Raw genomic sequence first — 17,597 nt, 5'->3', positions numbered from 1 at the left:
TGCCCTTGGAAGGTTCATAATGTGCAACGACAGTTAAAGAGCTAAAGAATCCCCCACCTATACTCAATGACCTTCTAAAAAAAGGCCGCTTAAATAGAGCCTGGAAATTGCTTCTAAACTATGTAAAGTTGAAACTATGTATTTCCATGTGTCTTTGTTGTCTGAACTTGGCCAAATGTGTGATACTTTAAGAGGTGGTTCACAATCAAGTTTAGAGATTGCCTTGGAGATATCCACAATCCACAATCAATATTACATGTATTAGGCTCAAACAGTGTAGGGGTGTATACATTAAAAAACCAACCAACCACCATGCAACAATGCCTTGTTTTAGAGCCACATAAAATCAAGGCAGATATTGGAGCATCGGTGTAATATACTCTTCATCACAATCCTTTTACAGGAGGCACTTGGCCTATTCACCTGAAGTTGGTGAGCAGCTTACATGTATCCTGAAAAAGCATCTGATGAGGGCACTTCACCCAGTTACCAGACACTGTTATTACCAGCCATTAGGCTGTGCACATATCTCCCTTTGCGAAATCACTTATGCAGTCTAAAGTGTCTATGTCTTTGTGTATAGTTGGAAGCAGAGCACAGCCACCTGCCAGCTTACCTGAGGGCCAATTGTTACTCCTTGCATGCAACTAACATTTGAAAGCTTTGTTGAACATTATGAAGTTTCAAATATGAATAAAACATTTTTAAAGCCATGGTAAGGAACCAGTGGACCTGCAGATGGCAGTTGGAGTCCAGCAACATCTGGAGGTCCCACAAGTACCTCACTTCTCCTGCTTTACAAGTTATAAGACCACATCTGAACACGTTTATCAGACAACAATGCTTTGGGAGGTGTACTGTATTGGAATAGTGATCCCAGGACTAGATGTCCCTCTAATTTTATGTTCATTGTTTCCTTAGTGAGAAAACAAGCATATTGTGTTAGATTCTCAAAATCCTGGGCCAACAGCAAATGTTTATAGATACTGTACTTTCCCAATTTCCACAATGATGGAAGCTGCTACTACCCAGTAACTATAATAGCAGTGTGAATTTTGCAGGGAGATGTTCCCCAATGGAACCAGAGTGGGGGAGTACTTAATTCAGAAGTAGCATTTAAAAAACAAACAAAACAAAAGCAACAAACCAATCAAGGCTTTTTTATATATAGCAAACACCAGATTTGTGAAGCTTGGGGAATCCTTCCATTCCTCTCTACATGGGCAACCTTCACAGTTCATTGAAGGGGATATCTCTCAGCTGTTTCAGAGTGCTCTAATTTTATCTCCTAGTCTGGAGAACTTTCAAAGGAGGAATCTGTGCAAGATACTAGGCAGGATTCTCATGTTCCACAAAATAGTTTTGCTCTAAACTCTCAGTGTCCTTGGATGGCACGATTAAAAGAATGAGTCAGGTGCTTCTAGCAGGCAACCCAAGGTAGAGTGTGCAGTACACTAAACAATCGGTTCTAAGGATCAAACTGGGGGGCGACGACGACACATTTTTGGATGGCCCTGCTGGCCAATCAACATTTGTGGTGGTCAAGACCATGCTCATCTATGAAAAGGCAATGTGAGATCCTGTGTGATGTCATGCTGAATTTAAGAGATACTTGAAGTGCTAGCACAATGCAAATGCCAGGGCTAATCCTCCACTCCTTCGAAAAGGCATACTTTATAACATGTGTCACTTCTGTGGGGCTAAGAGTGTTTCCAAACGATTTTGTCACATGGATGAGCTCTATCGCTCTTCCCAAGCTTAAAGGTACGAAGGGGAAACACCTGCAGTTGTGCTGGGCTTTTGTGGTGTTTGAAGCACCTATCAAGCCAATCCAGCATGGACAAGATCCAGCCATTGTTCTGTGTTTCAAGCTCTGGAAGGATATGGAGGATTGTCCCAGCAGTTGTGCTGTAGTTCTGAGGTACTCTGAGTGGAGGAGAAGAGTTGGGGCTTATCAGTATTTGTATTACACTTTTTAATGTGCTCAGAGCATTTCTGAAACACAATGCGAAATAGCTGTTTCCTCATACCTCTTTGCAGTTTCTCATGTTTGCCAGAGGAAGATGGGGCACTCATAGTATTATGTGGATTTTGGACAAGTTTGCCAAGATATTGGAGATTAATCAGAACATATGCCTCTTTTAACCTTTTCTACTAATACAAAGCTCATTTTCCTAGCATGCATCCTTGTGTTTCCAAAATGGCACTGCCTGCACATAAGAAGGATGTATCAGTGGACTCAAGGGATGCCCCAACATTTGCAGGGGGGGAAATATGGAGTGGGAGAAATTGAGAGCACGCTCAGTTTGGAAAGCTGTTATACTGGAAAACTCTGGGAGTGGGAGTGGAATGAAAGTGGTTAGGCTGGCTGGCTGAAACCTTAAATTCCTTACTACAGAATTTTGTGGCCAGTCCAACTTCTGTCTTTCAAACGCAGCTGTTGGGTAGGGGCAGACCAAATTGACTTGAGAAGCTGGAAGAAGGAGTTAGTCCTTTACGTCCAGTGAACCTTTCCTGAACTAAAGCTTCCCCCAAATTTCTGTTTGCCTATTAGGGAAAACTTACAGGAAAGTAGCCTGTAGGGCAAGGATTAACTCCCTTACAGTTCTGATCTAATTTGTTCCCTCCCCAGCTGATTTTCTTTTAAATATTGAGACAGTAGTTCCTGTCATGGATTTCCAGTGTCTGTTTTAGCCTTAGGTATTATACATGGCCTTGTGAAGTTATGGAAAAGATTTTTATTGATGCCCTAATAGCAGCCTTGAGTTGATTAATCTATCAAAGATCAATGGGCTGCCTAGAGGTCCTTGCATCAGGTGCATCAGGATTAAACACAGTAAGAATCTTAAACTCACTGCCACTGCTCTGTCAGCCTGTGTGGCTTTTTTGTAATTAGTGGCTTAGGTGAAATGCCATGTGGTATCCTCACTGTGCAAATTTGTTGGGTACATTTTGAATATTTTTTCCTCCAGTGTGTACCTTTTTGTTTTTTGCTATTTTTTATTTATATCTGCCCAACAAGAGGCTTGTGGCCATTCCAAGAGTCAAATGTCCAACCAGAAACAAACTTATTCTTTCCTATAATTAATATGTGTTGAAAATCAGTACAGTGGTACCTCGGTTTAAGTACACAATTGGTTCTGGAAGTCTGTACTTAACCTGAAGCGTACTTAACCTGAAGTGAACTTTCCCATTGAAAGTAATGGAAAGTGGATTAATCCCTTCCAGGCAGGTCCGCGGAGTACTGAAACTGAAAGTACTCAAACCGAGGCGCACTTAAACCGAGGCATGACTGTATTCTCAATAAAATAATATTACAACACTTACTCTTCCATTCAGGACTTACTCAGTATTCTATGCAGTGTCCAGAAAGAATACACCTTGTGAATTATTCTAGACCTCAAATAGTTCTCTATATACTGTTTTGCCCATCACACAGAAAATTTCTTCACACCAATCTCTTTCATGTGGCCTTTTGGGGCTGCATGTGGTCTATCACACTTTTGGTTCATCTCCATTTGGTATCTGGGTGATCTACTGATCAGTTCACTCAGCCGTCCATTGCTTTGCCCTGCACGGCGGCGCTTCCACTCCCGGCTAGAGCGTGCCGGATGGGGGCAGCAAGCAGGGAGGAGCAAGGAGGGACGGGCGGGAGCCATGGCGCCAGCGGCGGAGGCATCCCTCAGCTTCCAACTGCAGGGGCAGCCGAGGGATCCCGCTGCCGGAGCCATGGCATTCGCTCCATAGGACGCACAGAGATTTCCCCTTACTCTTGAGCAGGAAAAAAAGTGCACCCTATGGAACAAAAAATACGGTAGTTGTTTTTGCTAATTATTTTGCTTAGTTTTCCGAATTATTCTGAATCAGATCGAATTAATTCAATTTAATACAAATTCTTTTCTTTTTAAAAAAGGTTTCCTGCTTTCATTACAGGATATGTTAAAGATGTACCCCAGATGTCAAAGAGAAAAACAACTACCAGACTTATGGGGCAGCCCTGTTTAGGGAAGCTTTTAATGTATTTTAAAAATACAATACATTATTGTATTTTAATATTTCTGTTGGAAGCCGCACAGAGTGGCTGGGGAAACCCAGCCAGATGGGCGGGGTATAAATAATAAATTATATTATTATTATTATTATTATTATTATTATTATTGCTGCATCCACTCTCACTTAGCTTCTAGTTGGCATCACTTCACACTTGCCAATAATATTCATTCAGCTGCCCCTTTGTTGTTGTTGTTGTTGTTTAGTCATGTCCGACTCTTCTTCACCCCATGGACCAGAGCACGCCAGGCACTCCTGTCTTCCACTGCCTCCTGCAGTATGGTCAAACTCATGTTGGTAACTTCAAGAACACTGTCCAACCATCTCGTCCTCTGCAGTCCCCTTCTCCTTGTGCCCTCAATCTTTCCCAACATCAATTCTTTGGCAATCGGCCTTCTTATTGGTCCAGCTCTCACTTCCATACATCACTACTGGGAAAACCATAGCTTTAACTATACGGACCTTTGTAGGCAAGGTGATGTCTCTGCTTTTTAAGATGCTGTCTAGGTTTGTCATTGCTTTTCTCCCAAGAAGCAGGCGTCTTTTAATTTTGTGGCTGCTGTCACCATCTGCAGTGATCATGGAACCCAAGAAAGTAAAATCTCTCACTGCCTACATTTCTTCCCCTTCTATTTGCCAGGAGGTGATGGGACCAGTGGCCATGACCTTAGGGTTTTTTTTACGTTGAGCTTCAGACCATATTTTGCGCTCTCCTCTTTCACACTTGGGACGCGGGTGGCACTGTGGGTTAAACCACAGAGCCTAGGGCTTGCCGATCAGAAAGTCAGCAGTTCAAATCCCCGGATGGGGTGAGCTCGGTCCCAGCTCCTGCCAACCTAGCAGTTCGAAAGCACAGTGGGAAGGTAAACAGCATTTCTGTGTGCTGCTCTGGTTCGCCAGAAGCGGCTTTGTCATGCTGGCCACATGACCTGGAAGCTGTACGCCAGCTCCCTCGGTCAATAACGCCGCAACCCCAGAGTCGGTCACAACTGGACCTAATGATCAGGGGTCCCTTTACCTTTACCTTTCACCCTCATTAAAAGCTTATTTAATTCCTTCTCACTTTCTGCCATCAAAGTTGTGTCATCTGCATATCTGAGGCTATTGATATTTCTTCCGGCAATCTTAATTATGGCTTGGGATTCATCCAGTCCAGCCTTTCGCATGATGAATTCTGCATATAAGTTAAATAAGCAGAGAGACAATTTACAGCCTTGTCATGGTCTGCAGTTTCTTGAAGATGGACTTCTGGCAAGTGATGGGCTGCACCTCACAAGGGCTGGGAGGAATGTTTTTGCCAAGAATCTCAAAAACCTCATCAGGAGGGCTTTAAACTGACTTATGTGGGGGAGGGAGACAGTGGTCCTGAAGGTAGGAATCTATCAAGTGCTGAAGATGATCATCCAAATGTCAAGGAACAAATGGAACAAACAACAAGCAAACCTAGTGGTGGGAGGAAAAAGTCCTCAAATAAGAGACATGGGGGGAATGATCAATGGTCTTCAATGTCTGTATACTAATGCACAGAGCATGGGAAATAAACAAGATGAACTTGAGCTCTTGGTACAGCAAAGTAAATACGACATAATAGGCACCACTGAAACCTGGTGAGATGAGTCTCATGATTGGAATGTAGTAATAGAGGGATACAATCTATTTCTGAAAAATAGACCAAACAGGAAAGGAGGAGGAGTGGCATTATATATCAGAGATGTGTATACCTGTGAAGAGATCCTGGATTTAAAACTTCAAAGCCTAATTGAGAGTATCTGGGTCAAAATTAAAGAATAGAATAGACTAGACTAGAATAGAATAATAATTTATTGGCCAAGTACTAATATACAGTACTTGGAATTTTGTTTTGGCTACACTGCAATGTAAATGTACTTTGCAATACATTTACATTGCAATGTAATGTACATTGCAATGCAAAGTGTGCAGAACACTATTAAAGGAGAGAAAAATAACAGTGATCTCATTGTGGGAGTTTACCATAGACCCCCAAGCCAAACTGAGGACACAGATGATGCCTTCCTGGAACAGATGGCCAAGCATTCAAAAGGAAGTGAGATAGTAGTAATGGGGGATTCCAACTATCCTGTTATTTGTTGGATGTCAAACTCAGCCAAGAGCATAAGGTCGAACTGATTCCTCACTGACCTTGCAGACAATTTCATTGTCCAGAAAGTACGAGAAGCAACAAGAGGATCAGCCATTTTAGATCTGGTCCTAACCAATAGTGATGACCTGGTTAGTGGGGTAGAAGTGGCAGGATCATTAGGTGGGAGTGATCATGCTCTTCTGGAGTTTATTATACAGCAGAAAGGAGCAACCAAGCATACGAAGACTCAAATTCTAGACTTTAAGAACGCCGACTTCAGAAAACTTGATTCTTTAGCCCAGAACAAGTAAGGAGGTAGTACAAGAATACTTGGCTAGTTTAGTCGTTTCAAAAAACCACCAACAGCATACGAATCAATATGGTTAACCTGACCCAAAACACTCCCCCACCCCACTCACACACAAAACAAAGACCACAGCCAACCACAAAGGAACAACCATATCCTAGGCCAACCCCAACATCTCTCACCATCAAAGGAACACAAGTGAACAGCAGAGAACCTACACAAGCGACGCTGACACCCCCCCCCCCCCACACACTTATTAAGCAAAATAGAAACATTGTCACCCAACTTGCAGTTATCTTTGAGAATTCCTGGAGAACAGGCGAAGTCCCAGCAGACTGGAGGAGGGCAAATGTTGTCCCTATTTTCAAAAAGGGGGAAAGGGAGGACCCAAACAATTACCACCCAGTCAGCCTGACATCAATACCAGGAAAGATTCTAGAGCAGATCATTAAGCAAATGGTCTGTGAGCACCTAGAAAGGAACACTGATCACTAAAAGTCAGCATGGGTTTCTGAAAAATAGGTCATGTCAGACTAATCTGATCTCATTTTTTGACAGTCACAAGCCTGGTAGATGAAGGGAATGCTGTGGATGTAGCCTATCTTGATTTCAGCAAGGCCTTTGACAAGGTGCCCCATGATATTCTAGTAAAGAAGCTAGTAAAATGCGGGCTAGACAATGCTTCAGTGGATTTGTAACTGGCTGGCTTACCGAACCCAAAGGGTGCTCATCAATGGCTAGAATCATAGAATCATAGAGTTGGAAGAGACCACAAGGGCCATCCAGTCCAACCCCCTGCCAAGCAGGAAACACCATCAAAGCATTCCTGACAGATGGCTGTCAAGCCTCTGCTTAAAGACCTCCAAAGAAGGAGACTCCACCACACTCCTTGGCAGCAAATTCCACTGCCGAACAGCTCTTACTGTCAGGAAGTTCTTCCTAATGTTTAGGTGGAATCTTCTTTCTTGTAGTTTGAATCCGTTGCTCCGTGTCCGCTTCTCTGGAGCAGCAGAAAACAACCTTTCTCCCTCCTTTATATGACATCCTTTTATATATTTGAACATGGTTATCATATCACCCCTTAACCTTCTCTTCTCCAGGCTAAACATACCCAGCTCCCTAAGCCGTTCCTCATAAGGCATCGTTTCCAGGCCTTTGACCATTTTGGTTGCCCTCTTCTGGACACGTTCCAGCTCATCAGTATCCTTCTTGAACTGTGGTGCCCAGAACTGGACACAATACTCCAGGTGAGGTCTGACCAGAGCAGAATACAGTGGTACTATTACTTCCCTTGATCTAGATGCTATACTCCTATTGATGCAGCCCAGAATTGCATTGGCTTTTTTAGCTGCTGCATCACACTGCTGACTCATGTCAAGTTTGTGGTCAACCAAAACTCCTAGATCCTTTTCACATGTACTGCTCTCAAGCCAGGTGTCTCCCATCCTGTATTTGTGCCTTTCATTTTTTTTGCCCAAGTGTAGTACTTTACATTTCTCCTTGTTAAAATTCATCTTGTTTGCTTTGGCCCAGTTGTCTAATCTGTTAAGGTCATTTTGAAGTGTGATCCTGTCCTCTGGGGTATTAGCCACCCCTCCCAATTTGGTGTCGCCTGCAAACTTGCTCAGGATGCCCTCAAGCCCATCATCCAAGTCATTGATCAAGATGTTGAATAAGACTGGGCCCAAGACAGAACCCTGTGGAACCCCACTAGTCACTACTCTCCAGGATGAAGAGGAGCCATTGATGAGCACCCTTTAGGTTCGGTCAGTCAGCCAGTTACAAATCCATTGAATGGTAGCATTGTCTAGCCCACATTTTACTAGCTTCTTTACAAGAATATCATGCGGCACCTTGTCAAAGGCGTTGCTGAAATCAAGATAGGCTACATCCACAGCATTCCCTTCATCTACCAGGCTTGTGACTCTGTCAAAATATGAGATAAGATTAGTCTGACATGACCTATTTTTTTCAGAAACCCATGCTGACTTTTAGTGATCACAGTGTTCCTTTCTAGGTGCTCACACATGGACATACCCGGGGCGGGGGGCAGCTAAAAAGGAAGGGGGGGAAAGGTATAAATTACAGCTCGCACTGCGAGCTGTAGCATCGCACTAGGTTTTTTATTCAAACCCCTTTCCCACGACATGGCAGTGATACATGAAGGAGAGCTGTCCCTTTAGAGCCCTGCAAACAGCAAATAGCTCAATTAGACCTTAGTATACTGTATATTCCTGCGTATAAGACTACTTATTAACCCAGGAAAATCTTCTCAAAAGTCGGTGGTCGTCTTATACGCCGGGTTGTATTTCTTATATGGCGAGTATATCCCAAACTCTATATTTTAACTGGAAAAGTTGGGGGTCGTCTTATACGTCCAGTCGTCTTATACGCAGGAATATACGGTAAATATAATCTATAATAGCATATGCAATTTCCTATTAAATCTTTGTTTCCAGACTTTGGCGTCGTATTCCAACTCAAGTCCTCTCATGTCAGGGACTATTCAGAGTAGCAAGTGACAGAAGAGGCGGAGCAGGGGCTTGGGGCTGCTTCAACCGCCCAGAGATAGAGGAAGTGGAAGAGAGGGTAGAGATTAGCCACGAGGAGGCAGGGCTCAGGGATGCTGCAGAGCCCTTCAACCGGCCAGAGGTCCGGGAAGGGAGGTCAGACTCTGGGAGGGAGGGGGCTTTCAAATCAGCACAGACGAATTAAATGAAACGTAAGGGTCAAAGACGTCTCACGCAATTCCCATGCCTACTTTGTTGGCACAGGAATTGGAGGAAGCCACTCCCCAAATCTGACTCAACGGGTTTAGACGCATAATCCTGAACTGTAGCTGTTTCTTGTACATATGTAATAAAGACTGTAAATATCAAGCTGACTGTGCTGGGGTGTTAATGCAAAGGGGAGACACCACCTCTACATCTCGTCCATTCCAATCGTCAATCTTTCACTGGTTAGGTGTTTTATTGCAGTGTCTGTTTTTGTCTGTTGAATTGCATCTCAATGATAATACAGTCACACACAGACCACAGCCAAACATTTTGCAGGTGAATCTTCCAGAACTTTTCTTTCAGCTATTAGATCTCGCCCTGCTATGCCGTCTCCTTCAGTACCCATTCTCTCTCAAATCCAGCCTCTCCTCAGCTCCAGATGTGGGTCATTTTTCACTGAATTCCTTCTCCCATAAGGCCCATCAGGAGGTAGTCATAAATTTCATCCATTCACTCCTCATTCAAGGGGGAAGGGGTTAGATGTAGTAAAACCATATAAAATTCATTGTAAAGCATAAATCTAAGGTCTACTTAGATCCCCTTCTTCCAAGAAACAAACAACTACACATGTCTCTTTCCATTGTACTTCAGTGGGCAGAGGGGGAAACCCCATATCCAATAATCATAAAACATTAAGCACCCTGCCCTCCCCATTTACATTCACGGCTGTTGCAGGGATTTTCAGAGCTTTAAAATACCATTCAAATACCTTCAAAAGTCCTAATTATTTCAGCAGCTGATTAACTGCAGCCCTTTTGCATACAGTATCTTGCATTAAAAGTACCTCATAGTTTAGCCAATTGGTCAAATTAAGAAGGAACCTTTCCGCAAATCAGGATAGTACCGGAGGGAGGCTCATTCCTTGGCAGGGGCTTGCTCCCAGGTCGCTCCTGTTCTGACTTCCAAAGTAGCAGACACGGGGCCATGCAGCTTGGCGGCTGCCATAGTATTTCCAGTACCCCTGGAAAGTTTTGGGAGAATTTATGCCTCATTTCCTTCCTCCCCATTGCCTGAACGTCTTCACAGCCCCTGGAGGGGCTGCGGAGACCGTCCACCATGAAATGTGGCCATGGCTGGAAACCTGGAGTCTCTAGTAGTAACCATTTTAGGCCAGCAGTGAGAAGCCAAATTAGGCACGCCAGGCTGTTTTGACTAAGCGATTTCCACCAGCCATACATCATTTATAATGTCACGTATGGAGCAGATAGACTCTTGATGATCATAATATTGATGGGTCACACCAGATTTAATTGCCTTCTTGGGAGGTACCTTCCTTGGAGGTTTTTAAGCAGAGCCTGGATGGCCATCTGTCATGGATGCTTTAGCTGAGATTCCTGCACTGCAGGGGGTTGGACTAGAAGACCCTTGGAGTCCCTTCCAACTCTACATCTCTATGATTTCATGATTCTATGTTAGGATTTCTACTTCAGTGGGTATCAAACAGAAAAGTTACCGTATATGTAAGATACTGGACCAGGATAAGAATCCACCTGATGACATTACAAGTCACTCACTTCATGGAGCTTTGAATCTGCTACTTGTAGGAGTTGCCCATAGATTGAATCAGTATTCAAGGCTGCAACCTTCCAAAATCACACCAACACTGGCACTATCCCCCTGGTTTTTGCTGCTTTTGGTGGAAGACTACTTCAAAAAATTGGTTTGTTGTAAAGCAGCAAAGTCATCCCACCCATGATGTGCACTGCTCTTTCACAATCCAGATAAAGAGCCAGTGTGGTGCAGTGGTTAAGAGCGGTAGACTCATAATCTGGGGAACCGGGTACGCATCTCCGCTCCTCCACATGCAGCTGCTGGGTGACCTTGGGCTAGTCACACTTCTTTGAAGTCTCTCAGCCCCACTCACCTCACAGAGTGTTTGTTGTGGGGGAGGAAGGGAAAGGAGAATGTTAGCCGCTTTGAGACTCCTTCGGGTAGTGATAAAGCGGGATATCAAATCCAAACAACAACAACAACAACAACTCCTCCTCCTCCTCCTCCTCTTCTTCTTCTTCTTCTTCTTCTTCTTCTTCTTCTTCTTCTTCTCCTCCTCCTCCTCCTCCTCCTCCTCTTCTTCTTCTTCTTCTTCTTCTTCTTCTTCTTCTTCTTCTTCTTCTTCTTCTTCTTCTTCTTCTTCTTCTTCTTCTTCTTCTTCCCTAGTACCGTGTTTCCCCCTTTTTAAGACACCGTCTTATTACTTTTTTTTCTCAAAAAACCACAGGGTGGCTTATTTTTGGTGGGATGTCTTACTGGTACCGGTATTTTTATTACGAGTCTGAGGGAAGGGAGGTGTGTGCGTCCCTGGTGCAGCCCTCTCTCCCCGGCCCTGGGATGTTCGCGAAGGGCTGCTCTCTCTCTCCTCCAAGGTGGGGACTCACTTAATAGCAATCTGCTACACTGGAGCTTCTTAAATCTAAACCAGTATAATGGAATCTATCTGTGTGATACAGTCCTAGCAGTAGCCTATACCTAAAGCAAGTAAGGATCTCTACCAGCCAGCTGCCCAAGACTGCAAGACTGTCTGAAGTTCCAACAACATAGCACTTTGCAGTGCTATCACTGATAGCAAAGAAGCTACCTGCTGAGAACAAAGAAGCCAGCTAAGCAGCAATTAAGATTGCTGACTTGGTAAATGGTAGCAATTGAGAAGCAATTGAGCCAGCGAGGTGAGGAAGCACGTGTTGTTAGGACCGGCAGTTTAACTTTTGTGTAAAGCAGCGTTTAGCAGCTCCTTTTAGCAGCTCGCAAACAGCGAAGGAAAAAGTCCTTAATAAATAAATAAAAGTCCCCAAGGCAAGGACTGCGATCCAGACTACTTACAAATCCTTAAAGGGGCAGCTCCACAGACAACCAAGCAGCATAAGGTAGAAAGAAAACTGCAGCAGGATTTTTAAAAGGCTGCTTTATGCCCGGTAAAAGCAATGAGACAACAATCAGACACGGGAGATTCCCCTTAAGAGGAAATCAACGTGCATTGAATGGAAGGGAATTTAGGGAAAGGTGGGGGGAAGCGAGAGGTGGGCTGTGTGTGTGTGTGTGTGTGTGTGTGTGAGAGAGAGAGAGAGAGAGAGAGAGAGAGACGCAGGGGGGGGGGAGAGAGACAGACGCGCGCACGGAGGTCTCTCCCTAAAAGGGAAAACAGCCTTTGCATTCTTCAATCGCCCCTCTTTTCTTCCTCGTGCCTTCATCTCCTCCCCACCCCACTTTTCTCCCCTTCACCAAGTAGAGCTTACACAGCTTGGCTAAAAAAATTATTTTTGGATCTTTTTATTTAAAAAAATGCTCTCAGAAACGGGGAAGAGAAATCACAAGGCTTCGGCAGCCAGCAGCTACGGCTGTTCGGTGCATTTTTACAAGCTTTTAAAGGAAATACGTGTCTGTGGAGCGACAGCAAAATGGGGAGAGATTTTTAAGGGGGGAGTTGGCTGGCAGGAGGGGGGTTATTGCTAGTGGGTGAAGGGTCTATCAGTATGTCTTATTTTCGGGGTATGGCTTGTATCGCGCAATTGCTTAGAAATCCTGCTATGGCTTATATAATGACTACGTCTTAAAAAAGGGGAAACACGGTACCACTGAAGAGAAGGAAAAGTGGAGTTTTTACATCTCAACAGTTCTGTTGTATGATCTGCTTTCCCCAAATCTCATGGACTTTGCTTCTGGGCAGTTTTTAAGCTCAAATATTTGAATCCTCTAGATTCAAATCTTTCCTTTCCATATTGCTTTTACCTTTTTAATGCTAATAGTTGTGTGAATTACTTTCTCATCCCCCTGTCCTAGCCGCCTGATATTTTCTTAGTTAGCCTTATATCTATTCTGCTTGAGTTCAAGGGTGTTTCCAGATTCAGAGCTGCAGGAAATCCCTTCCCCAGGGTGTCATTGGCAAAAGGATGCTTCCTGATAATGTAAGAGGAGGTGCCATCCCTAAACTACCGTATTTTTCCCTCCATAAGACGCACCTGACCAAAAGACACACCTAATTTTTAGAGGAGGAAAGGGGGAAAGCCCTGATTTTTTTGGGATCAGCTCAAAGTTGTGCAGCTTTTTTGCAAATGGGGAAAGCCCCATTTTTGGGTGGAACAGCTCAGTTGTGCAGCTTTTTTTGCAAAGGGGGAAAGCTCCATTTTTTAGGACCAGCTCAAAGTTGCTGAGCTTACCTTGCAAAGGGAAAAAATCCTGCAGCTTCTTTAGGAAAGGAAAGAGGGCCATTTCTAGATAAATGGAACTCTGAAATAGATTCTGTTGAACAATCCTATGAATTAAGATCAGCTTGACAGCAGAACAAATTTTGTAACAACTTTGGTCATCTTTGGATTGGTCCCTTAGTTGAAGCCACCTAGAATGTTGGTTTTTCCTTCATCTAAAGAATCATATATGGGTGATATGCTGAATGATCAAGAAATGCTAAATTTTATTAGTGTTCTTTTTTTTTTACTTGAGATTGCTCAGTTGGGTTTGAAATCCTCTATACTCACCCCACTCCATTTCCAGTGCAAACTGGCTACGAGTTCTAGGATTCTGTGACCTAAGCTCCAATCCACTATAGACATAGCACCACAAATTTTGGACAAATGACTGATTTGTAAATGGTATACAGTATAGTGCTATACATCAGGAACAATGTGGATAATATTCATCTAATAGAAAAGAGGGGTTATCTTTGCAATTCTTAACCTGAGGTACTATTTCTGGGTTAGCGGAGTCTGTAACCTGAAGCATTTGTAACCTGAAGCGTCTGTAACCCGAGGTACCACTGTATTCCAATTTTCTCTTCCAGTTAAGTTCCAAGAGTAAGAGAGATTGTGATAATTTTTTTTTTATTTTTTTAAACCTACTCTGCCTGCTAAAGATGAAATTAAACTTGTGAAGTAGCAATTGGCTTTCTTCCTGTAAAATGGATTTTAATCATTGCAGACCAGTAACGGAGGAGGGAGTTTAAGTGATTATTCCTCCTCTGTCCCATCTACTCCAAGCACCAGCCAGAAGGAGCTGCGGATTGATGTTCCACCTACCACAAATACTCCAACTCCTGTTCGTAAACAGTCCAAGCGCCGGTCCAACCTTTTTACGGTAAGTGAACCAGGAGACAGAATGCTTGTCTATGTTAATTCATCATTGCTCCTTGATTTACTTCTGTAGTGTTATCTATGCTGACCAACTAGGCATTTGTTTTGATCAGGGGTCAGGCCCGGGGGCCAGATGCGGCCCAATCACCTCCTGCGGACAGTCCAGGAATCAGCATGTTTTTACATGAGTAGAATGTCCTTTTATTTAAAATGCATCTCTGGGTTATTTGTGGGGGCATAGGAATTCGTTCATATTTTTTTCCCCAAAATATAGTCCGGCCCCCCACAAGGTCTGAGGGACAGTGGACTGGCCCCCTGCTGGAAAAGTTTGCTGACCCCTGGTTTTGATTCTTTAGCGGAACAATAGAGAACTTAGCTCTTGAAGTAGGGGCATGGATAAGCTATGGATAGGGTTCAGAGGCATTAGGCTTCCCAGGAATAGTGAAGGGTTGCTCAAAATGCTCTCTCTTCTGTAGTACAAACTTTGACTTTCAGGATGACTAATTGAATGCTTGCCTGACTAGGAAACCAAAAGCAAGGCATGAATACTGCTGTCCTGCTCCTGATTCCACTCGTCTGCTTTCCCAGGCAGGAGCCAACAGGCCCCCTGCTGCACGTCCAGTCATCTTTTTTACCATGGCACCCCCCCCCCCCGAGGCCTCTTCATGCAGGCATAGATGCCCTTGCTGTCCTTGTGCTCCATAATAATAATAATAATAATAATTTATTATTTATACCCCGCCCATCTGGCCGGGTTCCCCCAGCCACTCTGGGCGGCTTCCAACAAAACAGAAATTCTAAAATACAGAGATCCATCAAACATTAAAATACAGAAATCCATCAAACATTAAAAGCTTCCCTAAACAGGGCTGCCTTGAGATGCCTTCTAAAGGTCTGGTAATTGTTGTTCTCTTTGACCTCTAGTGGGAGGGCATTCCACAGGGTGGGTGCCACTACCGAGAAGGCCCTCTGCCTGGTTCCCTGTAACTTGGCTTCTCGTAGTGAGGGAACCGCCAGAAGGCCCTCGGAGCTGGACCTCAGTGTCCGGGCAGAACGATGGGGGTGGAGACGCTCCTTCAGGTATACCGGACCGAGGCCGTTTAGGGCTTTAAAGGTCAACACCAACACTTTGAATTGTGCTCGGAAACGTACTGGGAGCCAATGTAGGTCTTTCAGTGTTATGTGGTCTCGGCGGCCGCTCCCAGTCACCAGTCTAGCTGCCGCATTCTGGATTAGTTGTAGTTTCCGGGTCACCTTCAAAGGTAGCCCCACGTAGAGCGCATTGCAGTAGTCCAAGCGAGAGATAACTAGAGCATGCACCACTCTGGAGAGACAGTCAGTGGGCAGGTAGGGACTCAGCCTGCGTACCAGATGGAGCTGATAAACAGCTGTCTTGGACACAGAGTTGACCTGTGCCTCCATGGACAGCTGTGAGTCTAAGATGACTCCCAGGCTGCGCACCTGGTCTTTCAGGGGCACAGTTACCCCATTCAGGACCAGGGAGTCCTCCACACCCGCCCGCCTCCTGTCCCCAACAAACAGTACTTCTGTCTTGTCAGGATTCAATCTCAATCTGTTAGCCGCCATCCATCCTCCAACCGCCTCCAAGCACTCACACAGGACCTTCACCGCCTTCACTGGTTCTGATTTAAAAGAGAGGTAGAGCTGGGTATCATCAGCATACTGATGGACACCCAGCCCAAACCCCCTGATGATCTCTCCCAGCGGCTGCATATAGATGTTAAAAAGCATGGGGGAGAGGACAGAACCCTGAGGCACCCCACAAGTGAGAGCCCAGGGGTCTGAACACTCATCCCCCACCACCACTTTCTGAACACGGCCCAGGAGGAAGGAGCGGAACCACTGCATGACAGTGCCCCCAGCTCCCAAACCCTCTAGACGATCCAGAAGGATGTTATGGTCAATGGTGTCAAAAGCCGCTGAGAGATCCAGCAGAACAAGGAAACAGCTCTTACCTTTGTCCCTAGCCCGCCGGAGATCATCGACCAGTGCGACCAAGGCAGTTTCAGTCCCATGGTGAGGCCTGAATCCTGACTGGAAGGGATCCAAATGGTCCGCTTCTTCCAGGCGTGCCTGAAGTTGTTCAGCAACCACTCGCTCAATCACCTTGCCCAAGAATGGAAGATTTGAGACTGGGCGATAGTTGGCCATATTGGCCGGATCTAACGATGGTTTTTTAAGAAGCGGTTTAATAACCGCCTCTTTCAGCGGGTCTGGGAAGGCTCCTTCATGGAGAGAAGCATTTACCAACCCGCGAAGCCCATCGCCCAGCCCTTCCTGGCTAGCTTTTATAAGCCAGGATGGGCAAGGATCAAGGAGACAGGTGGTTGGTTTCACTCGTCGAAGCAGCCTGTCCACATCCTCGGAGGTAACAGATTGCACATTTCAGGTACAGTGGGCAGGGTTAGGTTAGAGAGCCTTTTCTGCTGTGGTGCCCAGAATGTGGAACTCTGTCCTAGTTGGTTTGCTTGGCTGATTTGCCAGAAACATTTTCTTTTTGATAAGCTTTTGAGTTACTTGCTATGCTGCTGTTTGTGATTTGTTTATTGACTCGTTTGTGGTTAACTGTCTGCTGCTTTTTGTAGGTTGGTTGTTGTTGGTTGATTATGGTTTAATGGATTTTTTCACTTGGAAGAAGCCTTGAGCCCTTCCATTGAAAATTGGTGTGGAGTTTCGAATAAAGAAAATAAGTTTTGAGCTTATCTTGAATTGCTTTTTCATACTGTGTCCATTCCTTTAAGTAGTATAGTTTCCTTTAAGTAGTATAGTAATAAAGACTTAAGGATCTTAAACACTTCAGCAATGAACTTATTTCGTTTGCTCCTTATGGCCAGGACTGACCCAGTGGCTCCTCTTTGGGAGCTATACCTTATGCGAGGATGCAGCAGCAGACGGCCTTTTCTGCTATAGCCCCCTCCCCTCATAATTTCTACAGGCACCAAGGTGGTATTATTTTTGGTGACAAATTGTATGTGCTGGTGTTTGAGTTGTGCTAATTATAGCTTGGAATGGGATCCGCCTAATAGTCTGCTGTATATTTTAGTTTAATTCTAATTTTAGAATTTCTTGTTGTAGATTTTGTTTAATTTTATGAGTTGTTGTATATCATGGATTGTTACTGTAAACTGTCCTGTGGTCAGTCTGGACAAAAGGTGGGTTAGAAATAAAGCTAACAAATAAACAGTTGGTTTTGACGTTGATTGTGATTTTATGTTTTTATATTCACTGCTGTTTTATAGAATATGTGCCCTGACCTAAGATCGATGGATATAGGGTGGGAG

The 17,597-nt window shown here is 44.4% G+C and overlaps 1 protein-coding gene across 4 annotated transcripts in view; it reads left to right on the top strand.

The window, feature by feature from the left end:
• AGAP1 (ArfGAP with GTPase domain, ankyrin repeat and PH domain 1) overlaps positions 1–17,597 on the top strand; it is a 373,158-nt gene that overhangs the window by 126,743 nt on the left and 228,818 nt on the right. For all 4 annotated transcript variants that reach the window (XM_035139168.3, XM_088666036.1, XM_088666000.1 and 1 more), the window contains one exon: positions 14,144–14,299. In XM_035139168.3, the coding sequence (XP_034995059.3) occupies positions 14,144–14,299 (156 nt within the window). The remainder of the gene's footprint in view (positions 1–14,143; positions 14,300–17,597) is intronic.

Source organism: Zootoca vivipara, chromosome 1 (genome assembly GCF_965207765.1).
Source record: "Zootoca vivipara chromosome 1, rZooViv2.hap1.1, whole genome shotgun sequence".
Lineage (NCBI taxonomy): Eukaryota > Metazoa > Chordata > Lepidosauria > Squamata > Lacertidae > Zootoca > Zootoca vivipara.
The sequence above is the reverse complement of the archived record's forward strand: the minus strand, read 5'-3'. Positions and strand labels throughout refer to the sequence as shown.